Here is a 12,849-nt window from a genome sequence, read left to right as displayed (position 1 = left end):
CATCTGTCGGCGGGGCTAAAACGGGCATAGAACTCCGAATCGTTAGAGCAAATGACGCGTTCGCGAATTTAAATAATGTTTGGCATCGAACCCGCTAACAAGGAAAACTTAGCTTCGTATTTTCAGCTCTAACGATAACTTCGCCCTGCTCTACGGCTATGAAACTTGGCCGGTACCCGACGAAATAACCGCAGCCTTCCCCGAATTCTCCGTATCTGGTGGCCGAAAACTGGATATCAACTACGGATCTACTCAATAGATGAACCTAAGGCCAATAAATTTTGATATTCAGAAAAGAAAATGGTGATGAATAGGGCATACTCATGGCGACGTAGCAACATAGATGACCTTGATCGTATAGGCGAAAACTTTACACGGGCGCAGGTTAAGGCAAAAGCTAAAAACCGAAATCAATGGGAATCATTTGTTCTGGCACTAAACGCCCAGTGATCGGCGCGATAGCAATTAATCATTAGCGATTAATGTAGCGATTTATTAGAAGATCTCGTTGTCAGCCGTGCAAGATATGGGTTGCCTTTAACAGGCAAATATATTCCTTCGATTGATATAAATTTCATTAAGAGAATACTGGAGGTGATTAATATCTACGCGACGCTTTTTAGAAAAAAGAAACCAATCGATCAAGCATGTCAATACTATGAATATTTTGTCACGAGTTGTGCGAAATAAACCGGCCTTAAAAATATAATACCTGCTTCTTTGGAGCGACTTTAATATTTAATGTGGTACGTACTTACATAAACCCCTAATTTTTTACTATACGTTTAGAAGTTCAGAAATACTTGAGAAATTTGTAACACATTTTCTTCACTACAATGGCAGCATCTATTCAAAGTCTATGTAAATAAAAGTTTTATTGAAACGCAATTATTTTGCTCGTTAAACTTTTTAATTATATATTTAATTGTATTTTTACAATGCCATTTTCGATGAATTTATATTATAGTGGCAAATACATTTTTCAGGGTCGTAACAGTTTTAAATAATCATTGCACGGTAGAAGAGGGTTTCTGGAATAAAAGCAAGAAGATTAATTACAAAAAATTTCAAAATTTAATATTAAATAAAAATAAATTACGAAAAAGAAAAATATAGAATACATAAATTATTACAAATTTACATTCCAGTCAACTCTTGGACTAGAGCGTACTAGAATCCAAACATATTTTCCCCATTCTCAGAAGACCTGTGATAATCCATGTACGAATTTTGTATATTGCTTGCGCCATAACGTCCCAAGCCCAATGAATTACTTTGGTTGGGTCTTCCAACTTTTTAATCTGCCCCTCAGAAATTATTTGACTAATGTTGGATTTTAATTTATCCAGTGTCACAAGTTGTTCCTTATAATGGACCAATTTTTTTCCAGGTGAAACGCACGACAATCGGTATATGGCCCAAATCAAAATTTGTTTAAATAAAAATACACTTTTTAAATAAAAAAATACGTAGAAGCATCAACCAAAGGGTGGGCCATCTCGGACTCATTCCAGCAATGCATAATTTTTATAGGCATCGGAAGAGCATCAATAGACAACTTCGCCCTCTTCCTGGGTTCAATAAGGTGCCACACGATTTTACCCAAGCCTTTCTTTTCGTTTTGTCTTTTAGGACATGGACACACTTAACCGCCCATTGGCAAACCACGTTCTTTGGAACAACAAAAACATTATTGCCTGCTATCTTTTTTAGCAAAAGTTTTCATTGATATGCTTTTGAGTACTTTTTTTCCAGAATTTGCTTTCAAATAAAAAGTAGCTTTTCGAAGAGGACATCACGAATCTACTAAGTAATTCAAGATGACTGGCATAGGGTAAAAAAAAGACATATTACATCATCTTTAATTATTCCTACATATATATTTAGCTATATACAAATTAATTTAATCAAATGAGCAAGAAATATTTACTAACTGTAGTTTAACAGCTAAAATAATCGTCTACTACACTGAAGTGAGTTAGTCAACTGATTCATTCAGAAGAAGCTGCAACCAGGAATTATTAATATTTTATGAAGGTATACGTTCTCTCCCAACCGAGCGCACATTTAATTGATTCTTTCAATTCGTTGAAAGATCTTGCTACTTACTTTTAGAGCATACGGATATAAAAAGGCTGGATAAAAGTTAGGATTGCGAGCATGGGTGGAGGAGTTATTTTCATGTCGAAAAAACACACCAAAATCGCCAGAAATAAGACATGCCGTGGGGAAGAGAAATGGTTTTCTATTGGAAGTAGAAATAGATGATTCTGAGTGCACTAAGAATGGATGTTATTCAGAAAATAACAATTCAAGAAATTGTGGAAAAAGTTTAAACCGATTCGTTGAGAATATAGAATAGTTGGCTTTTATTTAGATCTTATTTTGTTGAGTACATCTGTATTCCAAATACAAGCTTCTTTTCAAATAAATTGAACAAAAATAAATTCGTTGCGCTAGATTATACAAATACGAGTATTTTAGTTATTCTAAGCCTTTAGAAAATTCACGCAGCTTTTAATTCATGTTATTTCTTAAAAATATTACGGATATCGATGAAAGAAATCCAAGCAATTGCAAATTTATATTACCACCGAACAGCGCATATTGTAGTTGATGGTGACCGCCCTGAAGACATACTGATTTCGAAAGGTGTTCGAAAGAATATTTCGGGAAGTATTAGAAAACATTGAGGATGGTATCAAAGTAAATGGTGTGATTATAAATAACATCAGGTACACCGACGATACAACTCTACTATGTGACAGCTTGGCTGGCCTTCAAAAACTGGTCGACAAAGTTGCAATGCGCAGTGAATTATACGGCCTCAAAATCAACAACAACAAAACTAAATACATGGTTAATTTAATATTTAACAATCTAGAATGCTCCTGTAGAAAGAGTAAATAAACTTAGATATCTTGGTTGCCTTCTGAACGAAAATTGGGATGTCTCAACAGAAGTAAGATGTCGCAAGATCCGCATTTCTTAAATATGGCAGCCCTAAAAAGTCTTCAATCTTCAACTAGAAATACGCTTCATGAAATGCTATGTATGGTCAGTTTTGCTATATGGCATGGAAATATGGACCATAAAACTCAAAGAAGAAAGAATAGAAAATAAAGAAGAAGAAGATACTTTTTAACAAGTGACAAATATCTCTAGGGAGAAACCCCCTTAGAGTAATGGAGAGGGCTAAATATCTAGGCCTTTTGCCCTGTAGGAAGCTAAATTGGGGGCTCACAGTTGCAGAGAGAATACGCAAAGCAATATCCGATTTCACTCCGCAACCAATTGCCCGAATAAATTTAGCCAACTTTCTATCTGTTCGCAAACCTGTGTGGCTTGCCCATCCGTTGAAATTTCAACCACGTGTTTGCGGCTAACTTAAGCGCCAATTAACATATGTATTCATACATGATGGGAAGAATAATGAGATGGCGCCCATCGTGGTACCGTTACTTTGCGCTCAGTGAATTTGACAATAAGTTACGCCATTTTAGCACCAGTATGGCCATATTACCATTTTCGTAACTTGATTTAGCATTTTTTTTTTTGTTATTTAGTCTCGGAGTTTTAGTTCTTTCTTCATGACATTTTTCTATCCTGTTCTAATTAAAAGTAATGTTTATAATTTTGTAAAATATACATTTTTTAAAAATTAGTTCAATAATTCCCTTAGTTTTATTTAGCTTTACTTTTTTTAACCAGCGATTGCAGTTGTTGTGGGTGTTCTTCTGCTTTCAACAGTCAGCTCTCTCTCTCGCTACTGCAATGTTGCCTAGCTTTAGACATAAAAACGCACTAAACTGCCCATTTAAAGAAAATAAAACACCAATTTTTTTATAATTTACTTAAAGAACTTTCTATGCGTCACAAATTGTCTTTAAAATATGCGCTTTTTTATATAAATGTGTCATGGTTATGTATCATGCAATTTAATTTAAGAGTTTCTTTGTTAAGAGAAACTCTTTTGTTAAGGGAATGACTTTTTTGCTATATTTTAGGTTATGTAACTAGATAAGGTATCTTTTTTTAAAAGTGTCATTATGGTTTCTTTAGTACTTTCTTGTATTTTTTTTTTTTTGCTTATTTTTACTATGAATACACCTCTTAATGTCCAATGTCCCTCTAAGGATTGATGACCGGATGAAGCGATTACACCTCTATGGTTTTAATTCGCTTTCAGTAAATTCAAACGCTTTTTAAAATGTGTAGAAAGGTTTTCAATGTTAAGAAGAGTTGAGAGAAGAAGATTTAATATTCTAACATAACCTTAAAAGGAAAAAAACTAAATTTGCACTTTCAAATTTTATAAGAATGAACAAATTTCCATTAGCACTAAAATCTTCTCATAGCGAACTTTTTTTACTTCCTTTGTTCAATAATATAGTTTTTTTTACTTACAGCTTCGGTAGCTTTATTATAATAGAAAACAGAAACAAACATCAAACTTAAAAATTTTCTCACTTATAAAAAAGCACTAAATTTATTGCGAAGAGCAAATGGTTGGCAACACTGCACAACTCGGCAAACGTGACGTCATGCACTCTCTGATGTGCGCAATCTTGTTTCTATCATTCTTGGTATTCATATATATAATTATATATTCAAAACGCGTCAGTCACAAAAAAGTGAATTTGATTAGGCTATCTGCCCCAGCTTTATGGTACATTCACATCCCCACTCTGCGCACTTATCAACTACCATTCATCATAATTATCAAATTTTAATTGTTTTTCAAGATTTGGTATTCTATCACTCAAAATAAAAGGTATTTTGTCTATAAACCATCAATATTGTACATATATACAATTACTACATGCACCACACAATTCCTCATTGCCAACAATCAACGAATAGTTCAGTGCCAAATTACTACATATGCAACAAACGACTTATTGTTTTATTAGCAAGTCGCTAGGTAGCTGGCAAATCAAAAGTAGCTATTATATAAATTTTGAAATCATAGAGATTTTAATTTTGCCAATAGTGCCCCTGAATGCGTATGGAGCTTCAGCTTGACCATATATGTATATATTATATATTTATATAAAATGATATACAGTGAAGTGCAAAACTACATACACACTATATTTGTTACTGTTATAATGACACCGCCCATTTCGCATAGTTTATGTTTTAAAAATAAGATCTTCATCAAAAAATCAATCCTCTGGCTGATTTAAAAACTCAAACAATTAACTGAAATTACTCAGTTATCGTTCTATAACTATACAATTATCGATTAGGCGACTAGTGTAACTTGGCATTTGTATATAGAATCAAGTGACGAGTACCTATTACTTTCATACATATTTTTGAATTTGTTAAAATTCTTTTGATGGTATTTTTTAAATTAGATAACTGATTCTCGATAATTTTGCCTACCTAATGTTTTGGGCGGCCGCCGTAGCCGAGAGAACGTAGGTTCGAATCTCACTGAAACAACAATGTGAAGAAAAAGAATGTACGCGCCAATTATATATATATATATATATATATATATATATATATATGACAGAAAATATACCCTCATATTATATATATATATACCTATATATATTATATATATGGGAAGAGGTCGGCTTAAGGGGGACGCCACTGTGAAAATTAAAAAAAACGATTTTTTGTTTTGCATAAATTGTTAGTATAACTACTCAAGAAAATGTGGTAAAAATTTTAAAACGAAATTCGCTTTATTCCCGATTCTATGTGCGCCTGTCGGTTCGGCCCCGTAGCGCTTACGATACGATGCTTTATTTCAAATGCGTTTTTCTCGAAACGATTTTTTTTTTGATACGGTGGCAACCATTTCTCGAGGCCTAATGAACCGATTTTAATTTTCTTTTTTTCAAAATTCTTGTTTTCGCATTGTTGAAAATCAAAAAAATGGTGAAAAACACACATCGAAATTCAAATTTCCACCATCTTGTCAAAAAAAAAAAAATCGGCTACGTAAAACGATAGCCACTATTGTGTAGATTAATACAATTTTTGGTTTTTTTGGTTTCAAATGATTATATATTATAATATATTGCTGTATCGCTGCCACCAGATGACATAATTTTTTTTAACTCGTTACTTTTATTTACATAAATTTGTGAATTTTCAAAATTTTTTAATAAAAATGTACATCAACATAATTTAATACATATATAATATAATAAATTGCCTTTTGTCCGATCCTCGAATAATCATTCCTATTTACAAAAAAAAATTCCCAAAAATCGACTATTTTTTTACCCTTCACAGTGGTGTTCCCACTTAAAACTGTAGGTCGCTCCAATTGTGGAACAACATTAACACTCACACCACAAATAGGACGACGAGCTCGGCCAAACACCTCACAAAAGTGTACCAATTATGTATTTATTTGAGCCGAGCTTTTTCTGTTGAACATCCAGTAGCTTTGGTGCATCGAATTTTATCGAGATAACTTCATGTCATCTTTTAATGTTATTTCTTCGTACAATATGATTGATTAATCAAATATTGTTACCAAAAACAACAGTTTCAGGAGGCTCATTGCAACCATTCCTAAGAAAATTATTCATTTCTGCAAAAATATTTCAAATATTGAACTAAATGAATGGCTTGCAATCAAATACAAGAAGAGTAGTAGTTGAGCAACTACAAAATCTATTTCATGAACAAAACGAATTGGTTCGATTGTTTCCAACGGCATTGAATCGAATACTGTCGGGCAATCATAAACATACAATTCGAGTAAACAAAACACAAACATTGTCGATGCAATCATTATTGTTGTTAGGTAAGAGTTTCAGACATTTCGGTCAGGAATGCACATCCGATGAAGAGCAACGCGATACCGCTACTGATTTACATTTTTATACCCGCCCACTTGTGCCCATGGGTATTTTAATTTTGTTCACATAACGGTTATATTTAATAGCACAAGGAAATAGATATATGTATACATGTATATACTCCAATGCTCACAGTGATGAGGAAAGAGAGAAAGGAAATGTGGCGCAAGTGAAATTTTGAAAAAGAGCGTTTGGGTAAATGCAAGTATCTCGATAACGAGAAATATCCGACATAATTATACTGAGATCGGAAAAACCCACGCCCACCTTTATATATTTTGAATCAAAATTTTCGTCCGTCTGTCTGATGCCACTAGCTTTAATTCTAATTGCCTATGAATTGCTTCATTCCAAAAATTAACAGCCAAGCCAAATTAATTTTTACTGAAATCTGCGCGGCTATATAAAGTTCGGTCCGGACAGAATTTACCCTTCTCATATGCTTAAAAAAACGTTTTTCTTTCTATTATTTTATTTGTTTGCATTCATTTAAAACTAATCACATTTTTCCACTTCAATCTGCATCGTCTTGCGGTCTATTTTTATCGGTTCAAAACGTTACCGAAGAGCATTGGCTCCAGAAATCGTTAATGGAAATCCATTATATTGTCGCCGATCAACTGAAAGTAACTGTAAATTGTAATAAAAATTAGAAATCACGATATTGAAGGTGATAATCACTGGATTGTGCCATATTCACCACTACAGTTACAACTAACAAAGCACACTTAAACGCTGAATATTGCAATTCTGCAAAGCCAATAAATTACATTTGCAAACAGGTAGACGAAGTAAGCAATATGACAGTTTTTAGAGTAACCGTCAGAAATGGAAACGATGAAATAACTCGATATTAGTAGCGTTATTTAAGCAGCAATGAAGTAATATTGCGGATTTGTTCATTCCCAATACATAAGTGGCTTTTAATAGTCGTTCACTTAGCTGTTCATCTTGAAAATGACCGATTTGTTTATTTTACATGTATGTAGATATACAAGTCCAAATGCACTACAAAGAGCAGAGGAACCACCATCTAATGAAACATTAATTAAATTATTAGCGCAATTAGTTATGATATCACCTAATGCTCTGACGCTTGACGTATTTAATCGAGATTTGGAAGAACGTGAACAAAAATTTGATTGCAATAAACTGAGAACGTTATAGAAATATTCCTAAATTTAATGGCCAGATTTACGACTCTTTCATGGTCATGTCTACAATTCAATCATTCGAGTTGTTAGCGACAAAAGTGGTGGACTGTATATTTCTGAAGGAGCCTAGAGGCGCTGGGAAGCCCTCTCTGACTTCTTTGATAATAGGACTTTGGACAATAGGAGTGATTGTTTGGGATGAGTGTTTTCTAGCTTATAAGAAATCTTTAGAAGCATTAAATAGAACATCACAAAATTTAAGTCAACAACCGACTTTAGGTGATCTTTGTCTTTTATTCCTCGATCTACTAATTCTGATGAACTAAATGCTTGTTTTAAATTTTCATATGGATTTGAGAAATATGTAAAACCGCTAACACTTTGCAAATGTACGTTTTCAATTTCAAAGTTCAAGTTAATAAAAATGAATATGTATAATACATAAAACACTACCAGCTGGCGTTATTCTTATAGAGTGAGAGCCCGCGACGCCCAGACCTTCGTTAAATTATAAAAGTTGGAAATTTTTCTATATACGTCTCCTATACAGGTATAAGCAAACCCAGATTATTAAACCTGGGTCGCGGTGGCTTTGGCAGGTAACAGGTAGTAAAGGTGAGTAAAATTGAGTCTCAAATTTGTAATAGTATAAAGCTTAGTTTTTATACATTTCAACTTACAATCATATCAGAAACTGCCTCGTCCATTGGCGGACACTTAGAGCGGTAACAACCCCTCCCCAGACACCCTAACATTCTAATTATTTATAAATCTACTTTCGTCATAGTATAAAATCTAATTTTTATATATGTTATTCAGAGATCTATAAAAATAATGTTTTCACAATCCCCAGACAGTTTCGATGGTTCCCCTATCTTCCCAGACATAATGAAGTCCACTCCAGGCGTGAGCGCGATGAATATATATGTACGTTGGCGCGAGTGAAATAGTGCGATTGGTCTACGGCGACCTTTTTCTGCGCATCAGCTGTCTTATACTCTGTATAATACTCCGTATTGTATATTATGTAGTGTGAACTGTTATACGTACAGCAAGCGTTTAATAATTTATTTGCAAAATTTATTATAAAATAAGTGGTCTAGTTGTGATAAAGTGTTGTCATGGAAATGGAGGAACCGGAAAAAAACAAATTAAGTTGTTTTATTTGTAAGAAAAGTGAGGGGAAATTAATATTGCTTTCTGAAGAGACATTAAAGAAGTGCCGAACTGTTTTGAAAGTCAGAAAAAAACACAACCTTAAATATGCGAATGTTATTTTGCCTGATGAATATACAGATGGAGGTTATCACCGGGAATGCCATAAAACATTCACAGGCGTTAATAAACAGTACTACAATTCGGAGCCTGCAGATTTAAAAAAGAAAAAAAAAGTAAACAAAGAGTCGATTAGTGTAGACAATTTATCTCCAGATACACCGATAGTACCTGAGTTCACTACCGAACTCGCAACAAAATCTCCAACATCATCAGAACAAAATTTATATTCTGAATTGATAAATGATTCGACCATTTGGATGCTGACGGGTACTGGAAACAATGTGAGGTACGTGAATCTAACAAAGATACACGCCCAGTTAGGAGAATCCATTTGCCGAAGCTTGCCTGGTTTCCACGCAATAACAGGGTGCGATTACAATCCGGCATTATTTAGAAAGGGAAAACTAAGACCTTACAAACTATTAAAAAAAAACGATGAATTCCAAAAAGCTTTTATAAAGTTCGGCGAAAATAAGTTAATAGAGGACAGCAGTGAACAGAAGAACATTTTCAATAGTATTCAGAAATATATATGCAGTGTATATAATGTTCGGAATGCAATTGATGTCAATTCTGCTCGAGTTCAGATGTTTATAGACTCATACAAAGTTTCCGACATTAATGAGGCTTTCAATCGAAAAAAATTGAGAAACTTTGATGCTAGCAGTTTACCACCTTGTGAAAATGAGCTACTACAGCATTTTTTACGAGCTAATTATATTTGTACGATTTGGAACAATGCTCACTTAAGAAAACCTACTTCACATAAACCTGAAAATAATGGCTGGGTACTGGAAAATGATCAATACCATTTTAAATGGTTTGAAGGAGATCAGCTACCTACTTATGTCAGTGATTCTCTACAAACTTTGTCAGGTATGTTATAATGTTCACTGTTTATGAAGAAATTATCAACCATTCATAATTATTCTAACTTGCTTTAATTATTACAGAAGCTGATGAAGACGATGACATTCATGAGGACAAATCCGCAGAATGGAGTAGCGGTGATGAAGATAATCGAGATACCGACGAGGACGATGAAGTTGATTAAATATTTTTTTTAATTTAATAATAATGTTTGACACATTATATTTTTACTTTGTATTGTAATGGCTATAATTATAAATATAATTGAAATCTTTTTCGATTGGTTCAATTACGATCTAAATTATTCTCTCTCCTTACAGTAAAACTAACATGCATACAAATTTATCTTCTTAACTTTAAACTTCTAGAATTTTACCATCAGCTGTCGATTTTTCGTATTTTTTTCTGCATAATACTAGAAAAAATTTTCGATTGATATTTACAACTTTCGTAGATCTCCACTTGACTCAATAAAAATCGCATTATTGTATTGTTGATTTAATAATTTGTTAATATGAAAATTTTTCTGCGTTCTCCTTTAAAAATTTACTTTTTTTATCTGTTATAAATGTATATAATGAATTTTCTTGATAAATTTAGAGAACAGATCGCACTATTTCACTCGCGCCAACATACATATACATATATTCATCGCGCTCACGCCTGGAGTGGACTTCATTATGTCTGGGAAGATAGGGGAACCATCGAAACTGTCTGGGGATTGTGAAAACATTATTTTTATAGATCTCTGAATAACATATATAAAAATTAGATTTTATACTATGACGAAAGTAGATTTATAAATAATTAGAATGTTAGGGTGTCTGGGGAGGGGTTGTTACCGCTCTAAGTGTCCGCCAATGGACGAGGCAGTTTCTGATATGATTGTAAGTTGAAATGTATAAAAACTAAGCTTTATACTATTACAAATTTGAGACTCAATTTTACTCACCTTTACTACCTGTTACCTGCCAAAGCCACCGCGACCCAGGTTTAATAATCTGGGTTTGCTTATACCTGTATAGGAGACGTATATAGAAAAATTTCCAACTTTTATAATTTAACGAAGGTCTGGGCGTCGCGGGCTCTTAGTCTATTAATTTATTTGACTCATTTTTGAATTCCACAAGTGTTCGAGGACAATACGCGCTGCGAAAATGGAAGAGTCTGCTCATCAGCCATATACATATGTATTACGACTATATTATAAGTATAGTCATTTAAAGTGCAAATTTGTGCCAAAAACGGTCATCAGGCATCCATTCATGCCAAAATATCATTTTTTGTTGCAGAATCATATAAGAATTATATTTCTAACTTCAATATAATTTGATATGTACCAGCACATATGTACATATGTGAATCAAATTGAATCATTGTTCTCCAATTTATAAGTTATTATGGGTGTGGTCATGGTTTCTGTTCTAATTTAAACTCGTTCGAATCATTTTTTTAAGTTAACAGGACTAAGTTCTGCAAAATAGCAAAAGCCGTCCCCGCGTTGAAACCACGACAAAATCTGCCTTGAAGAAACTTATGAAGTATGTATGCAAGTAAAACGACCTTCCTATCCTTCTTAACCACGACAGTCGGTTCTACGTTGCCGGAATGAGCCATATTTATGGTATATCCAGCTAATAACTGTCACTTCAGCAGTATTCAGCAGACTTATCAAATTTAATAATTTAGCAAAAATATATTTTCTTTTAAAATATCTAAAGTGTCATAGATTGCAGGGCTACCTAAATACAAATAAAATACCAGTATTCTGCACCTGTCTCACTTGAATGGAGAGTATATGACAAACATAAAAATATAATATATGTATGTGTTCGCACTGTTGTTAAAAACACTATTTTAAGGTTACGTTTACTACTTTATACATACTTGTACAAATATATTATTAAGAGAAGAGAGGCACTTACTTGTCGGAAATTAAGAGGAATACGCTCCTTGGCACCTGTTGCAATTCGGTATTTGCGCAAAGCAAATCAACAACAGTTACCCCTTCAAACTCTGGTAGCATTTGGTCGCTTAAACGCAACTGCCGCTGATATATTCGAGAAAATTGTTCACCTAGAAAATTAAGTACAATATTTTAAAATTTGCCACTATTAATAACTCAGTAAGCAAAGTTGTATGGCTCTGCTGAGGTCAAAGCATTAATAAAAAAATTTAATCTCTTAAGTTAGTTGAGAGTCCTTAATTACAAATTTTGTAAGAATGGAAAATATAAAATCGATGTATTTTGTAATGTTTACATATGTAAGTATATAAAATAGTTGTGCATTGTCCACTAAATGAAAATTACTTATTAGTATCCTTTTATATATACAGGTGCAATTGTACTAAGCTTCTTCAAATAAAAAATAATAAATAACACTGGATCACAAATTTCAACTTTTTTTCTGCACCAGAGACGCCGTTATGAAATTCCTATGTAAAATCACCGTCTGACTCCGAAAATCAAGGTTATTTTTTATTCTATGGTAACGTTTTTGAGATATTTACGAATTACCGTTATTTCAATAAAACAAAAAATTGGGCCCACTTAATCATATATATCTCGAAAACGAATTGAGCGATTCCAAAACCGTTTAAAACTTTTAAAAGGTAATAAAATTTCCTATAAACTGTGTGTAAAACACTTTTTGCTAGGTCCTGCAGATTCAAAGATAACGAACTATCATAACGGATTTTTTAAATTTTTTTTGTAA

At 33.2% G+C, this 12,849-nt stretch overlaps 1 protein-coding gene across 3 annotated transcripts in view; it reads right to left on the bottom strand.

The window, feature by feature from the left end:
• Positions 1-543: 543 nt before the first annotated feature.
• The window catches only part of LOC129242746 (peroxidase), a 38,680-nt gene continuing 26,374 nt past the window's right edge, over positions 544-12,849 (bottom strand). For 2 of the 3 annotated variants that reach the window (XM_054879579.1, XM_054879562.1), the window contains exons 10-11: positions 12,058-12,208; positions 898-1,031 (exon numbers count right to left, since the gene is read on the bottom strand). In XM_054879579.1, coding sequence (XP_054735554.1) covers positions 983-1,031; positions 12,058-12,208 — 200 coding nt within the window. In that variant the 3' untranslated portion in view covers positions 898-982. Of the gene's footprint in view, positions 556-897; positions 1,032-12,057; positions 12,209-12,849 lie in introns of those variants that run through there. The other variant, XM_054879571.1, reaches the window with a different exon arrangement.

The sequence above is a fragment of the Anastrepha obliqua genome, chromosome 1, assembly GCF_027943255.1.
Source record: "Anastrepha obliqua isolate idAnaObli1 chromosome 1, idAnaObli1_1.0, whole genome shotgun sequence".
NCBI lineage: Eukaryota > Metazoa > Arthropoda > Insecta > Diptera > Tephritidae > Anastrepha > Anastrepha obliqua.
The sequence above is the reverse complement of the archived record's forward strand: the minus strand, read 5'-3'. Positions and strand labels throughout refer to the sequence as shown.